Genomic DNA, 20949 nt, shown 5'->3' on the forward strand with positions numbered 1-20949 from the left:
TTATTAACTAGTGTTATGGGCAATAACTACCATCATTCACAGTGGAAATAACTTGTGTTAAAAGTACGAATAAATGGATCTTAGGCACAATAAAGATGGTCTTAAGGGTCTTCATATGATCTTTAGGGCCAAATATGTCTTTAATGATGGTAGTTATTGGGCCCTAATCAATGCGTGATGTATTTTAATGTTATATATTCACGATGTATCTATATCATATAATGAACGTAATGACTCTTCGCGTCTCGTGTCAAAAAACAAAAAACTCGACTTCGTTCTCTTAAACCCCGACTTCCTCTATCTACGCTCTAGCCGGCTCTATTATATTTCCCTTTCCCCTCTTTGTTGAACCTTCTCTCTCTCACTCCATCTCTCTCCCTCTCCCTCACCTTTCCAGCATGCCCCTGTGTAGAGAGGAGTGTGTCTGACAAAATGGCGCTTGGGGTGCCCTTAATCAAAAGTCAAACGTTGAGGTTGTCTATTAGAGAAACTGGAGGTGTCTACAGAATCTCCCTTTTTGCCGGGCTAGAGTATAACATTTTTGTAAATAGAGAGAAAATTGATCTTGGAGGATTAGAAAATAATTTGTTTCTTGACAGGGTCTAATAAAAAAAGGGAAGACTATACAACTTGATAGAAATAAAAATCTATTTTATAAGAAAAAATAGCTCATTTCATAAAAAAAAAATAGCTCAATCAAATTTCCGTACAATTAAGCAATAGAGAAACAAGGATAAGAAGTAAAATCTTATGTAATATGATGATTAATCTATGGGATATGATCAACTATATATTTCATACTATATTACATACACGAAAGTAGACTTTAAACACTCCGACCTATTTTAATGTAAGAATGAGTGAATACGTTACTCGTAATAATGGTGCAAAGATAAATTAAAAAAAGCTTTCGATGATGTCCACGGCAAATATCCTAATTATATTTGGCAATAATTTTCTTATAGTTTATATCGCATATATGTATTTGAGATTATCATTTACTTCTCATTCATTTTCAGAAGAAACATTCTTGTTGATTGACTAGAAAATTCTCCAAAGGAAACCGACTATATTTCCCTAACATTCAACAATTATTTATTAGCATTATCCGTCTATATGTTACATCATTATATATTGGTGTCAAGCACAACAAAAATTGGGACTCCATTTTTCTTATAGAAAAAGTGGTTGATCATGAACCTCATTAACCTTATCCAAAGAGGATATTATGTAAAAGCTATAAATTTATTTTATTCATTTTATTTGAAAGTCAAATACTTAGCTAAGACAAAATCAAAATCAATGATTTGTTATTTGAATTCCACCTAGGATATGACAACATATCGACGTGAACAAAAAAGAGCACCATTAATCTCGATTGGAACTAATCGTGTCACGCACTGTGATGTGCCCTCGATAACAAACTCTTATTTGAATAACATAATTGTAGTTCAGTGTGTTTTGATATATATAAAGATGGAATATGCTAATACTTGCCTTTTAACTATTTTTGTTATGTCAACAGTTGGTAGCCCAAGTGGTTCCAAGGTGTTGACATAAACTCCAGAAATCCCTGGAGGTCTCAGGTTCAAATCACCAGAGAAGGTGGAATCTTTGGTTATTTGATTTGAGATTATTAGGGTGTAAATAATGTAGTTGGGCTTAAGGCCATTGTCTTGTTGGACTATATGTCCGGTCTTATTTCAGTTTGAGTGGGCAGTTATTGAGCGTATCACATCTTTGATGTATCAATGCCAAATGTAACGACATACGTAGATCGTAATCGATTTCCAAAAAAAAAAAAAAAAACTATTTTTGTTATAATGTAAAGGCACCTGTAGACTATTATTTATAACTTTGGTAATCAAGTTCAATAAATTTCGGACTCTGCTTTTGTTGGGAATTGAACCGGGGATTTTGTGGTTGCGGAATAGATGGACTACCAACTAAACTAATAGTTGTTTGTGATGGCTTTTTTCAGTCATCTAGTGGGCGATGTTTCTTCTCCTAATTACAATCTAAAGGCACCTATAGTGTGTTATTTGTTTGGCCGCTAATTTGAGAAATAAAAAAATTATCTGGAGAAAAAGGTGGAAACTCCAAAACACATAAACCAAACAAATTCTTAAAGTCGCGGGCAGTAAATCGCCAGCCGGAATTGGTCAGCAACTTCGTTTTCTCTCATGTCTCTCTCTTCTCTCTCTATCTTCTCTCCCTCCCTTTCTTCTCTCTCTCTCTCTTCTCACTATCTCCAACGAAGGGGAGGAATCAGTCTGGTTTGAATTTCAAACCAGAGGAAACCAGATCTGGTTTCGTCTGGAAACTAGGGCTCCGGCAAAGGGGTTCTTCCCCTTCGTCGGAGATATATATATATATAGAGAGAGAGAGAGCATAGAAAGGGAGATAAAGAGGAGAGAGAAAGATAACAAAGAGAAAGAAGATAGAGAGAGAGGATGAGAGTTGCCAGAAATGATGAAATTGTGATCGAAATTTGTTGTAGAGGTCGCCGAGATTTATGGTGGAAGAGGACAGTGTTCATGGTAGAATTGGGAAAGGAAGAAGTTAAAAATGTAAGAGTTTAAGTGTTTGGAGGAAACAAAAAAATTTTAATTTTTTTTTATTTCCGCCCAAACTTTATACCCTAAATAATTTCTTTATTTCCTCAAGTGACCCACCTATTTGTTTCTCTAACAATCAAGTTCAATAAATTATGGACTCCACCTTGGTTCCGAATCAAACATGAGACTTTTGTGGTTTGGGAGTAGATGGAATACCAACTTACCCATCAGGTGTTGGTGATACACTGATCCCAACCTTTTTGAGTCATTGTGTGGTCGTGGTTCCTTGTCCTAATCGCACTTTTTTTTCAATCCCTAGAAGATTTATAGTTTTCACAAAAAGAATGTAGTTTTGGAAGAAAACCTCCATTATTTTGTTAACTTCTCTCACCTTCGACCACCACCTTTTCTCTCTCCTTTCTTTCTCTTTTGTCTCATTGCCCGACAGAAGAGACAGGAACCCCTTTCTCACAACTTCTTCTCGCAAAACTAGATAAAGTAGTCTGGGTCTGAAACTTCTAGGTTGAAACAAAGGGTTAGTAAAATTGAACGAATATAGTTTTATGTAAACAAGACGAAGTCCAAGGGAGAGAACATTTTCTGTGAACAAGATAAGGTGCCAACAACCCAAAAAGTTTTAAACCGTGACCTATATTTTAGTGTTAGCGTATGATTTTCTCCCAGTGATCTCAAGTTCACTAGATGTTAATGTGATACCAATACGATTGAAACATTTAAGTTACTATAAATTTATTTCTTAAAGAAAAACAAAATTATAAACACCCCAATCCCAATTATTTACATTTAATAACAACATTGGATGGAAAGAACAGGCCCATTTACACAATAGGAGATATATTATTAGATGTGCTTGGAGATGCATTAGCACTACCAGTACCCGTACCAGTACCAGATGCGTCCAGAATGACCTTAGAAACGGGAGCTTCATCTACATGAAGAATGTCATGTTGTTGTATTACCAATATCGAAGACTTTATTCCGTTCCCGGATGAAGCTAATATGTCCCCAATTGGTCCCAACTCGGCGTGCTCAGCTGTGTGTTCCGCTAGCTCTGCCACCATCGTCGATGGGAATCTACCTCTCCCTACTATTATTAGTTCGTAATCGCCTTCCTTGCCTATTTTTGTCACACTTTCTATTATGTTGCTCGCTTCTTTCTCCACGTATTTCACTTCGCTGTCCCATCTCTTTTGAAATATTGTTATTGCACTCTCATCCAACTCCTATTCATTCATATGAATCTTTTAAGTTATTATCAAAAGTTAATAATGTGAAAGAAACTAAAATGAAGCAAAACAGACAGACAAACAAACAAATAAATAGACGGACATACCTTTTCTCTCTCACGGTCCATAACGGCCGTTGAGAAACTGTAATTTTTCTCGGTGCATTTCTCTGGACTCGGCATTAAAATAACGTCTCTAATACTTTCCGCTTTTTCTCCTTCTATGAATCGTACCAGCGTTACATTCACACTTTGATGCTCAGCCATTCTTCCCCCAAATTCCAATGCTTCACGATCGTCGGGACCACCAAAGAACAATACGCATACTCGTTGTGCCACGGTGGCAGTGGGCCCATGGGCCGACTCATCAGCCTCACCTCCTAATCCGCGGTCCACAAACACTGCCACTGAACACTGTGCATCTTGAAGGATCCTCCGATTCGCCGATCTCCAACCAGGGCCTGCATTCTCCATAACCACCTCACCATCTTCGTCACGTCGACCTTGTTTATGAAATGGCAAGATAATCATAGTCACCCTCTTTTCCTCTGCCACGTGGCATACATCTTCGTGCATAGTATTTAAGGCTGATATCGCAGTCATGGGTCGGACTGTCACCCGGGCGACTTGACCGTAAGCTTTGAAAGCAACCGCTACCGGGTCGTGTGACTCGCCCTTCTGGAATCTGTTTATGAATGGGAAACCGTTTCGACGAACTCGTTGGACCATGATGATGGAAGAGGATCGTTCAGTGAGTTCGACTAGGTGCATTATGTAGAGTTTAAGGGATGATTTCTTGGGTGCCCTAGTTGACTCAATTAGATTAATGAGTGAGCCAACGTATCCTGGACCGTGAATACAAGCTAGAAGACGAAGCTCTTTGATTTGGGTGGTCCCACTTGGATCTGACGTGGACTCTGTTTGGAGTTTTCTGCGCGTGTAAAGTGGGGCACCACGCGCTGGTTTATAAATAGCCATTACAGTCGGAGTCGTCATGAAAGTTGTGAAGAGAGCCATCAGGACTAAAATTGCAAATATCTCATCGTTGAGGACCTGAAAATAATTCATTATATTTTAATTACAACCCCCAAAAATAATTAAGAGAAAAACTAATATCTGTTTTATTCTTAATTATTCAAATTTATCCAAGAATTTCTAATAAATTTATCAACGGTGCTACATGATTTAATAACTTTTATACCTGTACACTCTGAAAGACATATCAACTTGATAATCACTTAGAATAGTTTAGAACAAAAAAAAAAAGTTGGAATTAAAGAGGAAGTTCAGAACCGTGATTTAGAAGAATCAAAATAGTAAAGTGGCTAGTTCTATGCACAGACAAATAAACATAGCCGAAAGTGGAAAAGGAATTGTAATCATGTGAAGTGTTCTTTTTGTGATAGATTAGTTATTTCATGTGACCCACGAACGATATATTTTCTAGGAAGCATGAAAATCTAAGGTAGTCAGTCTTAATATTAGTTAACTAGTTATAGACGTAAAGGTGACATACTCGTTAAAGTTAAAGATGTACTTTATAAGATAACCAATATGAAAATAGAGTATAATATATAGATATAAAAGTTGACACCAAACAGCTGTATGAAGGAGAATTGAAATCTTTGATACTGTTAATAATTTTGTTTAGTGGTTAACTGGTTATACATTATTATACTACAAAATTTGAGTTAGGACAAGTTCTTATTGCTTAAGTATAGAAAACAATCTTTCAACAAAAAAAAAATATATAGAAAACAATAGTTATTAAAACATACAATCGCCATCATAACACTGCATGCATAATTACACCAGATTACTGGTAAGTCTAAAGGATGACGTGCTACTAACTACTAACACATCTAATGAAATGAACAAGTATTAGGAGTGAATATATATATATATATATATATATATATATATATATATATATATATATATATATCATATTATAAAGTTATAAATCATGTAATATGTAATTAATCTCACCAAGCACATCTAAAATCAAAGTAAAGATTTTATAGAGAACAATTTGTTTATGTATATGGATAGGCCCATACTGATTCCTGTGATTTCAAAATTGGGGTATTTTTCTTTTTATAACGACACGTGTTCGACAATGTATACTTTTTAATTCTCCTTTTTTTTTTTTGTTGAAATACTTTTTAATTCTCCTTATGTGAAGCTTCTCATTTTTGAGGGAAAAAACAAACAACAAAAATCAATAATTAGCTTGATCATGGACTTTGATTCTCAGACATATTTTATGACAACACATATTATATATATAACAAGATAACAAAAACTAATTATGCAAATAAAAGAGATCTCATCTTAAAACATGATCAAAGGATTCTAAATTCACATGCTTAGTTCAAAACTAAATTATCAAAACCACTTACCATATATTCGAAAGCCTAACAAATCTAATTGCTGAGTAAATGCTTGAGATTTTTTATTTCATTCTAAGAACAATATGACCAAACAATATTGCATGCTACGATGTTAAGTTTGTGAATATATAAATAAAAGAAACTAAATTTTGTGAATATAAAAATAAAAACTAAATCTATAAATGAAGGAAAAAAAAGATTATATGTTGATCGTATCATAGTTTCTAGGAACAAATTAATAATGTATAATTTGTGAGTTTGTGTACCGAGCAATTATAAACTATTAGAGATTAATTAAATCCTCGAAAATAACAGTAGGTAATTATAAAATTGATAAAAAAGTAGTTTGCCTTACAATTATTTATCGGAACATTTAAAATGTGTTTTTTTTTCTTATAAAAATGAATTGGTCAATCTTAAATTAGAACCGTCCAATAATAATTGAAGGTAGAATCATTTCTTTATTTTATCGTAATTGTTTAAAGAAATTTTATTATACAGAGACATATAATGTTTGACCTATTTAATTAAGTGAAATTATTAAGCACTTAGGGGACATATTATTTCCCAAAGGTCGGAGTGTGGCAATGCTATATATAAACAAGTATGCGTAAATCTGGATCGAGTTAATTCAAACTTAGAATCAGATTTAAGGTGTAAATTAGATTTAAGACGTAACGTAGAATTAGATTCAAGATGTAACTTATATGTTTTCAAACTTGAATTTTTCATATTTGGCCGTGTTTAATACTTATAGAGATGCAATATAAAAAAAAATAAGAAGAGAGAACATCTAGTTCAATTGATGAGGCCACAAATTATTTATTTGAATTCAATTGTTGTTAAGTTTGTGGACAACCAATTTAAAACCAATTATCTCCGAGTGGAGTTGACTCATATATTACACTATTGGTTACTAAATCATGTTTCGTTTATGTGAAATTATTTTCACACGCGCCTTTACGTGTGAGATTCTGAGAGCCTAACACATATTTTTTTTCGTGTGACATGAAGTACATGAGATTTTAAATTTATGATCAGTCAATTCAAAACCAATTGTTCACGAGTAAAGATGACCAAATAACCTAACTACTACCTAACTAAGTCTAATCATAATAGATAAGTGACCAAATTTCGAGATTGGAAGAAAAGGGGAAACACTGCCTAAGAAGTAAGAAACACAAACTCCTCTTGAGACACTTTCAAAGTCTCAATGGCATGCACAAATCAACAAAATAATAGCTCCAATAAAACAAAGAAACAAGAAGAAAAATAAGTAATTTGGGTTTGAATATTGACTAACCTTTTTTTCCTTGCCAATATTGAGAACAATTAATTCCACCAAACCTTTTGTATTCATCAAAAATCCTAGGGTCAAAGCTTCCCTTACAGGTAACTTATTCATCAAAGCTACTAAAAATGTCCCTAATATCTTCCCTGCACATGCAACTGTTATTACCAACACCAATAATCCCCACGCTTCTCCTCCATTTATTTTCGTAATATCTGTTTTTAACCCACTTGAAGCAAAATAGAGTGGTAATAATAAACCCGATACAAAATCTTCGATTCTTTCTATTAATCTTCTTGCAAATTCTCCTTCTTTCGGTATTGCTAACCCGAACACAAATGCCCCAAATATCGAATGGATACCGATTAAATCCGTCATAAAACCCGATACCATCACTCCACCTAAAGTTAAAACTATGTAAATTTCGTCGATTTGTTCGTGTTCATGTGAACACCTTTTTGCTATCCTACTCATAAGTGGTCGGATAATTAGGAACATGAAAACAACAAACGCGACACCCGAAAGAAGGACCCATAATGAGACTAATGGGCTTTTCTTAGGTCCACCTTCCTCCCCGTTACCCGCTAATGCAACGGCTAAAGCTAACAAAACCCAAGCTACTACGTCGTTGAAAGCGGCAGCTGCCATAGCTGTTTCTCCGACTCGAGTAGTTAATAATTTTAATTCGGCTAAAATTCGAGCTAATACGGGGAAAGCAGTAATCGATAAAGCTACACCCATGAAAACTACGAACTGAGCAAACCCCACATCAGCTACTCCGTCTACTGTTTTACGCAGTACAATAGCAACACCAATTCCACATATAAACGGAAGTGAAATACCGGCAAGTGCAATGCTAAAAGCTCTTTTTCCACTTCGTCTAATCGACTTTAAATCAAGCTCGAGCCCAACAAGAAAGAGAAAAAACAAAAGTCCAATACTCGCTACCGTTTCGAGTATGGGTGTACTCCAAGAAGGGAAAATGCGACTCATGTATACTTTATTTCGGCCTAATGCCGATGGCCCAAGTAATATTCCACCCTGAAAATTAATCATCACAAAATCCAATAAACCTTCAAATCAATGGCATATCCCCCAAAAGGATATGACATAAAATTCCTTTAAAAAGATCGAAAAAAAAGGATTAATTACGTTAAATAAAAATGGATATATACTTACAATAATTTCGGCTATGACTTTTGGTTGTCGGAGAGGTTTGAGAAGCAGAGCAAGAGATCGACTAACCAAAAGAACTAAAGCGGTTTGAATAATTAGTAATGGGAAGGCGTAATTTAGTGGATTATTGCCTTGCCATACACCATCAGAGGAAACTTTAACAGAAGTTATATTGGCCATGGTTTCTTGCTAAGTTACACTTCTGTTAGAAACCCTAGGTTTTAGTCATTTAGAGATGAAAGACATGATGTTTATATAGAGAGGAAGGAGAGAAAGAGAGTTGGAAGTTGGTGGTGGTGATGAAAGGATCTTCAAATACGACTTTTACTACTATTACTAGTTTAAAGGTGGGTACACGCGTTTCGTTTTCTATTAGGGGTGTATTTAGTAATTTTGTTGTTGGCAGGATGCAATAATTTTATTTCTTCATTATTGATTAATTTAAAAAGAAGTTCTTAAATACCAAATAGACAATTTGTCATTTAGTCCTGGTTCTATAAATGATTGGAGATTAATCCAAATATTTTGCCACTCTAATCAACAAAAGAACAATTTGAAAGAAAAAACCAAAAAAGTATTAGAGTTCTGTTACGAGACCGTGAGAAGAATACAATAGTGTATGTATTGATATTTTAATATGTTACTATTTTTATTCTAGTTTCGTCGATTTCATGTTGTCTCAATAGCTCAAATATTTCAGAATGAAGCTCTTTAGTTCCATCAACATGATAAGAATTTTATACTTATGAAAGGTACCCTACTCCTTTAGTTGTTTAAGATTCTACTCAGTTCTCTACCATAGAAGACATGTTCTTAGATAGCATATGTTTGTACTTCACCACTTAAAAGAACTTGAAAAATGCATCGAACAACTTATACACTAATCGAGAATTTTATTTAATAGTTCAATATTTTAATTGTGATTTTTTCAAATATAGTTACAGATTAAGCACAATTCAGAGAAGAGAAAAACAACATCAATAGAATTCTTCAACGATAAAGAAATAAAATAATGATGTTCGAAGAAACCTTATTTTCACAAGTTTCATAATTCTAATAATGTCCTCTTCAAAAAAAAAATTCTAATAATGTGGCTGTCTCTAGGTAAACATGCCACGTTAATTAACTTTCAAAGAATAAATTATAGTGATCTATACATTGTTTTAATATTTTTAACAAAGATAATGATAATGATTAGAAAAAAATGGCACCTTATTAACTTAACCATGACTCGGAAATCGTTGTGTTTGACACCGATTCATAATTATGAACTAAACGATAGGTGATTCAACTCACTAGTATGAGTCATAATCTAAAACGCACCGACACAAGTAAATAAAATATAAACAGAACACATGTCCTTGTCGTGTCCGACAAAACGGGACTTCTAATAGGTGTCTTTGGAACATTTAACGGTCTAGGGAAGACGGGAAGAGATCAATAACGTTAAAAAAACAGTTAAGAATCCCTAGGAGGACACTAATAACGAAGACAACTATGGTACTTAAAGGCACCATTATTAAAATGACACAAATATCCTCATTGACTTAGAGTATATGTGAAATGATACCATTGACTTACACGTGTACGTCTCTTCAATTTTTCAAAAGTTAGGAAATGTCCCTATCACAAGGTCTTTCTTAGGGCTCTATCAAACAAGATCTCGTAGCGTAAGTGATCGATATTGTTAGACATAAATTCTAAAATTTTGAAAATTTCACATTTTATTTTCAGAAAAAGTAGATTTCATTGTTTATTGAATTTAAGGTATAGATAATGTAGTTGAACTTTAAGTCATAATTAAGTTGGGTTTTAGGTCCGTTCTTGTATTTCAATTAGGCTGGTATCGTGTATTCGTTCTTATTTCATCTCAGATGTATCTAAGACATCTAAGTCACTTTCCAACACGAAAAAAGAATATCAAACTCCTAATTGTAATTCAAAAACCATCAGTTCAATCCATTACTATTTTACTTGGAGGTTATTATAACTACTTTGTGGAGTACTGCTCTGGTTATTGATCATCAATTATCATTATGACTCCCTCCTCAATGAAGAATCTTATCTAAGAAAATATATAGTATCATTTTTCATGTTTAAGGCATAGTTATTGAAGTTATGACTTGTATATATGTAAATATATGGTTAATGTAAGGATAGTGTAGTTGATATAGATTATTTGTATTTACTTAGGTATTTTCCTTGTAAGAACTGCGAGAGAAAATAATTAACGGAAACTAGTTCACTCAAGTTCAACTTTTCTTTATTATCTTTTCATTGTTATTCGATTGGAGTTAGTGGTTTAACGGGTTTGTTATCGAATCTGACTGTAAAAATTTGATAGATAAATTGATATAAGTTTGTTAGGATGTTTTTTATGATATAACACCTCATTTATCACCAAAAAGAAAAGAAAAAAAAACAACCCTTTTTTCTTCTAAAACTTATCATTTCTTAATGAAGAACTATCTCGTATAAACTTTTATAAATTAGTAGATATCTTAATAAAATGACAAACATTCTAACAACATATCATCGTATTAACATCGACAAAAAGTGGCAAAGAAAATCTTATCGGACAAAAAAATTACAACTCTGGACCGTCCACTGCAGACTCCTCAATCTATCGAAGTGGAAAACGCTACAGGAATAAGTTTCTCGAATTATGTATGATCTTCCAAGTTCTTTCTTCCCGTCAAGTTGTCAAATAACTTTTTAAGTGATAGATATTCACACGGGTTAACCACAACTCAAGGGACCCGTGTGAAAAAATACAACTAATCAATCTCATTGTGAATGGAGATAAAAAGCATGTCACATGAATTATGAATACTTTTGATTATTTCTTACAGAATCCCACTCCATTAACTCTCTTGTTGACCTCAGTGATACCATTCGATCATACAAGGCCCATCTTGTCATTAATGTACAAAATGAGAATTGATCGTAAACAAAATACTAATGTCACTATTTTCTTGGTGGATATATAGAAGAGAAGCTCTTTTATTTTGGTAAGAATTGATGCTGATAGTAGAGTTTATTTTGAATATTCAAATCTAGAAAAACAACCATACAAAGTGGACTTTTTTGAGTGATATGTTTCCACTGAAAAACTTGTGATGGTCCTTGATTTCACGTGTCTTTTCTACAAAAAGGTCATTCACCTGGGGTCTGCCGGGCCTAATATTCCCACGGTTGAATTATCAAATTATTGACCTTTTTCCTCAATGTAAAAAAGCTCGTGTACGCACAAGCCTTTTGGTACTGTATATTGTAGAGTGCATTTCTCTTGTAAGTCTCTGAAATTGTAAGGCAGCGTCCCGGCAAAGACAATTTATTTTTCGTCTACAAACTTTATAGGCACTAAATAAAAATTGTATGTAGGAAATAATATATGAAAGAAGTTTAATGGCTTTTAGGTAGGGCAACTAATGACATTATGAGAATACTCTTTCGCTATAATATACCACCTAATCAATATAAACATGTGCACCTGTAAAACTACCTTTTCCCTCTATGTTCCTTACAAGGGCTAACCGTGTTGGCCTTGAAACATGCCCACATGCTTTGTTATGCGGCCCAGCTTTTGTTCGGCTCGGATAGCCAACCCACTTTATACCACCCTCTTCAGATGGGGAGGGTCTATAGACGCATTCAAATATCGCCACAGGCCCACCCTAGAACATGGCAGTCGCGGCAGCACTCGGACTGGGTGTAATCCGGGCTGAGTTTGAACAGCACGGGCTAAGATCAGTCCGAATGCCCTCAGATTGCCCTGTGTGTGGACCTCTGGCTGCTCAGCCCAAGGCCCATTGAGAGTGCTAAGAGAGAGGCGGGCTTATGGCAAAAAATTTAGCCCCTCCTTTCTGATGTTTGAAGTGTGTTTGTTGGACAGTAGACCAAAAACATGGTTTAGAAATTATCTTGGACAGTCAATTGCCAACAGACTTTTGTAGCAAACCCAACTAGGTAGAAATTATCTTGGACAGTCAATCAAAATAATTTTAGGCACCCCATTCTGTTTTCTTTAACAAAAATAGCTTTCCATGTATGTACCAAATGTGCCCAAAAGTTTATTCTTTTTCATTCACAAAGAACTCTAATCATCTCTTATTCTCTCCCAACATTTAAACCTAAATTTTCAAAACTCCTTTTTGAATCTCTTCTCTTATTACGAAATCATTCATACTCTCTTGCCTCCTCGAAATCCGAGTCATTGTGGCATTTTTGTTGTCTCTTTTTCTTCTTCTTCTTCAACTTATTTTTCTTATTTTCTTGAACTTCTTCATGGTTTTCTTCGTCATCTCATTATTCACTATTTCTTCTGGTTGTCCAAACATGGGAAGGGAAAAAAACAATCGAGACCCCCGATCAACATAGTTAACAATGGTCGATGACTTTTGAATGATGCTTTAGAACTAAAGGGGCGGGCACATGAAATGGCCTATATTCCAATTGAAAGTTAGGAGTGTTAACAGATGTTTAACGTAACGGATAGTGTTGTATCTGAATTGATATGTAAAAAAGTTATACAATATGATATTTACAGAATTATCCGGTATCCAATGAATAGATTCAATATGTGAAGAATGATCTGATATCGGAAGAATTATGGGACATTAGAAATTTAGAACGTATAACACATTTGCCATTTGCATCTATTTGCCATGTATAAAACCGTTATAACTGTAATTTTATATAGTGACGGAGCCGTTTAAACATTTTTCCCGGTCGCTAAACCCTAAACCTAGGGCACACAGTGGCGCGCGCTCTCTCTGTTTGTCTTCCCATCTCGTAGTTCTTCAACTGATCTTACTCGCGCAATCTAGGGTTTATACGACTCTCCCACTTGAATTTGGTCGAGATGAAGAACTTAAAACTTTATTCCGAGATCACGTCTGAGCTCGATTTGGAGTTCAAAGAAGATGAAGTTCTCTTGCTTTCCGCAATCGATATCGAGCGAAATCGTTTGTTCTTCGTTTCTTCTTCAAATATCATCTATACTTGTCAAATTCCTTCCTTTAAGGTAAGTCTTTCAAATACATCACTGAAAGATTGTGTTTTTAATAGTAATGTTGTTAAAGTGTTGTACTAATTTGTGGAAATTGTTTATACCAGAAAGAAGGGACATGGGAGAATAAGCCGCCATTTCTAACTGAAATGGAGACCATTGATTTAGAACCAGGGGATTCAATTACTGCTATTGATTATCTAATGGAGAAAGAAGCATTGATAGTGGGTACTTCAAATGGTGATCTTATACTTCATAATAAGGAAGAAGATGTTAATGAAATTGTTGGCAGAGTTGATGGTGGTGTTAAGAGTATTTCTCCTAGTCCAGATGGAGCTCTTCTTGCTGTTATTACTGGTTTTGGTCAGATATTAGTAATGACTCATGATTGGGAAGTCTTGTATGAGACTACCCTTGATGAGGATCTTCCTCAAGATGTTGACGTAAGTAAGGAATTCTTCCATTTGATCTGGTTTAGGCTATTTGAGACTGCATTATTTGATTGATTATTGAACTTTAAGACGTAATTACCATAACCCTAGGCATTCATCCAACTTAACTGTATAATTCACATTTAATAAGCGAAAATTGCTGCCCCGAAACGTGTACATCGTTTTTTTTTTCACATTGTTTCGGTATTAATCTTATCTCGCCTCCGAATTTTGTAAACCCACTAAGGTAGAGTATGACATAGAGAAAATTGTCTTTTGTTTGACATAATATTTACTGATATTTAAATCACCCGTGAAGTTTCCGACTGAAATTTTGCACTAACCTATGTTCTGCTTGAATTTCGTATTTGCATTTTATGGGAATATGTCAACTGCTAACAAGGTCATCATTACAAATTATGGACCTTCACTTGATTGGGTATTAAGAATCTCTTTGGCCAGAAATAACCACATTTGATTATAGATGTGATGTCAGAGTTATTGAATTTCCGTTGATCGATAATCTACATAAAGCTCTATATCAGTCAGTCGGGTGGTTACATCTGTCTTACTTTAAAAATCTCTCTAGACGGAAATTTGAATGCGAGTCCTGAATATTGTTAATCTGTTTAGCTGAATTTATAATATATTTCAGGGAGTACCTACTGGTTCTTCAGAAGTATTTGAATATCCTATATCTTGGCGAGGTGATGGAAAATACTTCGCAACATTAAGTGGAGCTGTCAGTTCTTCCTCACAAAAGAAGCTTAAGATATGGGACCGTGATTCCGGGGAATTGCATGCTTCTTCGAATCCGAAGGCTTTCACGGGAGCAGCCTTGGATTGGATGCCTAGTGGGGCTAAAGTAGCGACTTCCTATGACAGAAGAGCTGAGAAGAAGTGTCCTTTGATTGTTTTCTTTGAGAGGAATGGGTTAGAAAGGAGCTCTTTTTGCATTGACGATCAAATTGATGGGTCAGTCGAGATCTTGAAGTGGAATTGTAACTCAGATCTTCTTGCAGTTATTGTTCGATGTGAAGGCTATGACAGTGTGGAGGTCTGGTCCTTCAGCAACAACCACTGGTACTTAAAACAAGAAATTAGATACTTGAAGAAGGACAGAGTGAAGCTTATGTGGGATCCAACCAAACCATTCAGTTTGATTTGTTGGACAGCTGGTGGCAAGATCACGGCCTACAATTTTGTCTGGGTAACAGCAGTCACAGAAAACTCTACAGCCTTTGTTATCGATAGCTCTAAGATATTAGTATCCCCACTTGCTCTTTCTCTAATGCCTCCACCTATGTGTTTATTCAGCTTGAAATTTTCAAACCCTGTTCGGGATATCGCTTTCTTAACAAAAAACTCAAAGAACCTTCTGGCCTCGTTGTTGGCAGACGGTAGCTTGTGCGTAGTAGAGCTTCCTGCTTCTGATACATGGGAAGAGTTGGAAGGCAAAGAATTCAGTATTGAAGCTACAAAATCTGAAATGACTTTTGGGTCACTCAGACATCTCATTTGGTTAGATTCACATATACTTTTTGGTGTTTCTTACGGTGAACCTGGTTATACTGATCAACCTCTCTCAGTTACATTACCTGAGAATGGGAACTATCATCACCAGGGTACAAATCAATCTAAGGTATATAATTTGCAGGAGATCGAAATTGTTTGTTCGGAGAACTCTGCCCCTGATCTGGTGTCATCTTCAGGTTGGGATGCAAAGGTTTCCAATCAAATCTCTCTTGATGGTCCAGTAATTGGCATTGCTCCAAACCCTGTTAAAGGATCTTCGGCGTTTGTTCAGCTTGATGGGGGAACAGTTATTGAGTATGCTTCAAGGTTAGGGATCAAAAGAGGAATCTCAGGGCATTACCAGGAGAAGGTTGGTAATAATATTGGATTTTCATCTTCATGCCCTTGGATGAATGCCGTTTCAGTTTCTGATAGTGGCATTTTGCAATCTCTGCTTTGTGGACTTGATAGTAATAGCAGGCTTCATGTTAATGGGAGAGTATTAAGTAACAACTGTAACAGTTTTTCATTTTACTCGAACTCTGTAGACCAAGTGATAACGCATTTGGTTATCACAACCAACCAGGATTTGCTCTTCGTAATTGATATAGCCGATATATTGCAGGGAAACCCAGAAGTGAAATTCGAAAACTTTGTTCATGTTGCAAATAAAAACAAACAAGACGGTAGAAACTCAATAAATATATGGGAAAGAGGGGCAAAGTTGGTTGGTGTTCTTCATAGGGATGAGGCTTGTCTTATTTTACAAACTACCCGGGGAAATCTAGAATGTGTTTATCCAAGGAAACTTGTCTTGGAATCAATAATCCAGGCTTTGGTCCAAGTACGTTTTAGAGACGCTCTTCTATTAGTAAGAAGACATCGGATTGATTTCAATGTTATTGTTGATTATTGTGGATGGGAAGTGTTTATTCAATCAGCCAAGCAGTTTGTACAGCAGGTAAACAATTTAAGCCATATTACCGAGTTCATCTGTTCCATAAAGAATGAAAATGTTATGGAGACACTGTACAAGAACATCGTGTCCCTACCTTGCCTGAAAGGTAAAAGCGATATTGTAGTTGAAGATCTGAACAGTTTTAATGGGAAAGACAAAGTCTCATCTGTCCTGCTTGCTATAAGGAACGCCCTTGAGGAACACGTGCCAGAGAGTCCTGCAAGGGAGCTTTGCATATTAACAACTTTAGCCCGTAGTGAACCTCCCCTTCTTGAGGAAGCTCTAAAGAGGATAAAGGTGACCCGTGAAATGGAGCTTGAAGGGATTCAGAATCCGCGGAGGAATAGCTATCCTTCTGCTGAAGAAGCTCTGAAGCATCTACTCTGGTTATCAGATTCTGAGGCTGTTTATGAAAGTGCTTTAGGCCTTTATGATTTACACCTTACAGCCATCGTGGCATTGAACTCTCAAAAAGACCCGAAAGAGTTTCTTCCATTTCTACAGGGACTGGAGTCTATGCAACCTGAAATTATGCAATATACGATCGATCTTAAATTGCATAGATATGAGAGTGCTCTTAGACATATCGTTTCAGCGGGAGATTCTCATTATGAAGATTGTATGAACCTAATGAAGAGCAATCCACAACTTTTTGCCCTTGGGCTTCAACTATTCTCCAACGATTCTAAGAGGATCCACGTCTTGGAGGCATGGGGAGATCACCTTAATGATATAAAATGCTTTGAGGATGCTGCTACAACTTATTTGTGTTGTTCCTCGTTAGAAAAAGCTATGAAGGCCTATCGTTCTTGTGGGAATTGGAAGGGAGTTCTTACAGTGGCTGGTCTACTTAATATAGCAAAGAAGGAGATATTGGATTTGGCGAATGAACTCTGTGAAGAACTCCAAGCACTTGGGAAGCCAGCAGATGCTGCCAAAGTTGCTTTGGAGTACTGTAATGATGTTGTCAGTGGGGTGGGGTTTCTTATTGTTGCTCGTGAATGGGAGGAGGCATTGAGGATTGGATTTATGCATGGAAGAGATGATTTGGTCTCAGAAGTGAAGAGTGCAGCTCTAGAATGTTCGAGCACATTAATTCTTGAATATGAAGAAGGGTTGGAGAAAGTAGGAAAGTATTTGGCTCGTTATTTAGCTGTTCGACAAAGGAGGCTAGTGCTGGCCGCACAACTCCAATCAGCAGACAGGTCGATAGATGATTTTGACGATGATACTTCTTCCCAAGCTAGCAGTAATTTCAGTGGAATGAGTGCATATACTAGAGGGTATGCTCCTGATATCTTTTCTTTCACGTAGCTTGATGCTTTTTATTAGTGTCATTCTCTTTGAAGACTCTAATTATTAGAGTCTAATAGATCTTATAGCTACTTGAATTTCATTGTTTGTATAATTTTTATCAATCAATACTTCTTACTGACCAGCTCAAGGAAGGGCTCTAATGCTTCTATAAGTTCAAGCGCTACAAGCAAAGGAAGAGATCCGAGGCGCCAGAAGCACAAAGGTGGAAAAATTCGTGCTGGCAGGTAATGAATTTCTTGTATGTCAGCAAGTATTAATTTTTTTCAGGAAATTGGATGAGGACCTGATTTTGGTCTTCGCTAAAAGGACATGTCAACATTTTTTCGGCATGGCCTCTCAATGCGACATCTGAAACTATACTATGTGGGAACTTGTGCAAACCAGACTGAGGAAACCTGTTCAATCAAACCTTACATAGCTGGGGTCTAAAATATTTGATTGATCCTTTGTGACAAAAGCTTTGGCCCCTTAAATTTTCTGTAAAGACGGTCTATTGATGTTTATAATTATCTTTATTTGACAATTGACATTCCTCTTCGTATTATATTCACCGAACTCTGGCAGCCCTGGTGAGGAGTTGGCTCTGGTGGATCACTTGAAGAGCATGTCTCTGACTATCGGAGCACAACGTGAACTTAAATCCTTAATAATTACGCTTTTAACGCTCGGAAAAGAGGACATTGCTAGAAAGCTACAACGTGCCGGAGATCATTTTCAACTTTCTCAAAGGGCAGCAGTCAAACTTGCCGAAGATACAATCCCAAGTGACATTATTAATGAGAAAATCCAGACACTGGATTATTACATTCAAAAAGTAAGAAGTGAAGCGCCTCAATCTGAAGCGATCTCTTGGCAATCAAATGTTCTACTTCCTCCCTAATCAGTAAGTCTTTAACCTTTATTTTGATCCAACAATAGAGTTTTGCTTTTTTGCATCAGCATTGTTCTTGACAAGTTCAGTCACCACCATATCTATCAAGTTTTCATACCTCAGCCGTGCCAACTAGCTTATGAATGCTCCCCGTCAAATCCTTGTCACTTCCTCTATCCCTTGGCTCTAGTCCGGGTTGTGTTCTTTTACTAATACAACATCTGTTTTAGGTCCACGATGAATGAATGATCTTTCTTTCTCTCTCTATCTCCGTCCGTCAGCTATTAGAACTCGACATTTAACGTTCTTGAGTTGTCTTCATCGCATCTATTACATTGCAAGGTACACTTTCTAATAAGATTCCTAGTTCCTTGTAAGTAGCTTAAATCCAATTTCTGTCATTGGATTATCCAATAACTTGAATAAACATAACTTCAAACATCAATCATGAATTATAAGTGTAGGATAGTTTCAATTTGCTTTTACATTGACTATGATTATTTGTTATTTGTAGAGACTGAAAATGTGACAGACGATAAACGAGAAAATGGAGGAAGAAATGGCGGTTTTCGTAAATCTTAGATGATTTTCTTTTCTTATTATCAAAGTTAAAAACAAATTTAGTTATTTGATTATGTTTTTGTTATTTATTAGTATACTTTAAAGTGAATTTTGTATCATATGCTTGAATTTTTCAGTATACTCTTTACCCGTAAATTTTCAAGAGAAAATGATTTTGTTGTTGTAGTAGCAGTATAAGATTTTGTTTATTTTTTTTTATTTTAATCATCTCGCTGATTTGCTCTTGATGTAATCAAACGATTGATAAGAAATTCAACAAAAAAAGTCTCTTGCCGGCCTTATTGAAATGTTTACATTAATAGCTATTATTCATAACAGTGAGTTAGTTCGTCCATCAAAATCATAAATTTATTATTTGAAATTGCCGTTAAAGATTGGGTTATTTTCTTAGAGCCCCTTTACTTTGTGACCAACTTCTCGCGTAGCTCTCTATTTTATCAATAATATTGAAAAGGCCCCAGTTTTTCAGTTACGGTTAAGTGTCCGTTATTCTCTCTTCTCCATCCCATCACCTCTCTTTACCACGTCAACTCTCTCGCCACATCATAATATCTTCTCCGATAAGGTTGCCGGATTGATGTAGATTGTTGCGGAAGCGTAAAAGTAATGGAATCCACCATTATTAATAAACTAAACTAACGAAATAAAACTGATAAAATAACGATAAACAATAAACTTGATTAATAACTTGAATAATAATAAACTTGGTTGATAATATTCTTTGATCTGATTAACAAAGACAGACTGGACTTCTCTTATATAAAGATTGTACTTTCCTAGATAGACTCGAATAAAGAAAGAAGATAACTACTAAGGAAACTTTCCTAGATTGCTTGGACTCTAAACATGGAAACCCTAAATACTAAAATCTGGAAACTACGTTAATGTAGCAACCTGGCCGTTAGTCCCACTAATCTCTTGGCCGAAGGGCCCATTAAGGAGATGGCCTCCATCATACTCCCCGTCCGAGAACGAACTTGCCCTCAAGTGAGACTTAACAATGCGATCCTTAATTCCCACTTTGCACGAAAGTTGGCGAAAATCTGAAGAAGACAATGATGGACCAAATCACTGACATAAATCTCATATTTCAAAGAATCTCGCAAAAACAAATGTAGGAAAGAAGCTTCTAACAAATTGCGACATCTCCCGTCGTCTTTTAGTTTGATGAAGAAGACCACGAACACCACATAATTCACTATGGAAAAATTAACTATGAATTTCATCATCCACTTCATCACTTTCTCTGTTTCGTCCTTCTCAATAATAACTTGAATTATCTTCCCTCGTTCATCTTCGTGAAGTTTATAAACTCTAAGAAACCTAATATCAAACAGGTGATGGGCATCAACTTCTACACCTATGTTCATTGTTTCTTTGAGAAAAGAGACTCCTACAAGAGGGAGCATGAACTTCTTGGTATTAATGTCTCGTGAAGGAAAATCACTTTCGTCTTCTTCCTCGGTCATTGATAGAATTTTGATCCGTTTGTCAAGAACTTCTTCAATATCATCGATCCCGGTGACCAAAGTAACGTTGGAGAACTGTCTACTTGATTCAATCATTGTTTCAGCATATGAGAAATATTCATCCAAGGGTA

The 20949-nt window shown here is 35.7% G+C and overlaps 2 protein-coding genes across 3 annotated transcripts; one reads left to right on the forward strand and one right to left on the reverse strand.

The window, feature by feature from the left end:
- Nucleotides 1–3283: 3283 nt before the first annotated feature.
- LOC147546220 (cation/H(+) antiporter 20-like) lies at nucleotides 3284–8977 on the reverse strand. The gene is made up of 4 exons (XM_086636256.1): nucleotides 8668–8977; nucleotides 7501–8529; nucleotides 3913–4857; nucleotides 3284–3802 (listed from the first exon to the last, which is right to left on the reverse strand). The coding sequence occupies exons 1-4, from the start codon at nucleotides 8842–8844 to the stop codon at nucleotides 3398–3400; spliced, it is 2556 nt and encodes an 851-aa protein (XP_086492382.1). The 5' UTR covers nucleotides 8845–8977; the 3' UTR covers nucleotides 3284–3397.
- A 4455-nt stretch (nucleotides 8978–13432) lies between these two features.
- On the forward strand, nucleotides 13433–19511 carry ABO1 (IKI3 family protein). 2 transcript variants are annotated; one of them, XR_015223781.1, is made up of 7 exons: nucleotides 13433–13690; nucleotides 13783–14118; nucleotides 14762–17862; nucleotides 18019–18120; nucleotides 18461–18779; nucleotides 18998–19109; nucleotides 19282–19511. XR_015223781.1 is itself a non-coding variant. In XM_086636636.1 (6 exons), the coding sequence occupies exons 1-5, from the start codon at nucleotides 13529–13531 to the stop codon at nucleotides 18774–18776; spliced, it is 4017 nt and encodes a 1338-aa protein (XP_086492762.1). In that variant the 5' UTR covers nucleotides 13433–13528; the 3' UTR covers nucleotides 18777–18779; nucleotides 19282–19511. The 2 variants fall into 2 exon arrangements, 1 of the variants encoding a protein (XP_086492762.1); XM_086636636.1 differs by lacking the exon at nucleotides 18998–19109.
- Nucleotides 19512–20949: the final 1438 nt, after the last annotated feature.

This window comes from Eschscholzia californica, unplaced genomic scaffold (assembly GCF_041429995.1).
Source record: "Eschscholzia californica isolate CP2 unplaced genomic scaffold, dmEscCali1.0.p SCAF_4, whole genome shotgun sequence".
NCBI lineage: Eukaryota > Viridiplantae > Streptophyta > Magnoliopsida > Ranunculales > Papaveraceae > Eschscholzia > Eschscholzia californica.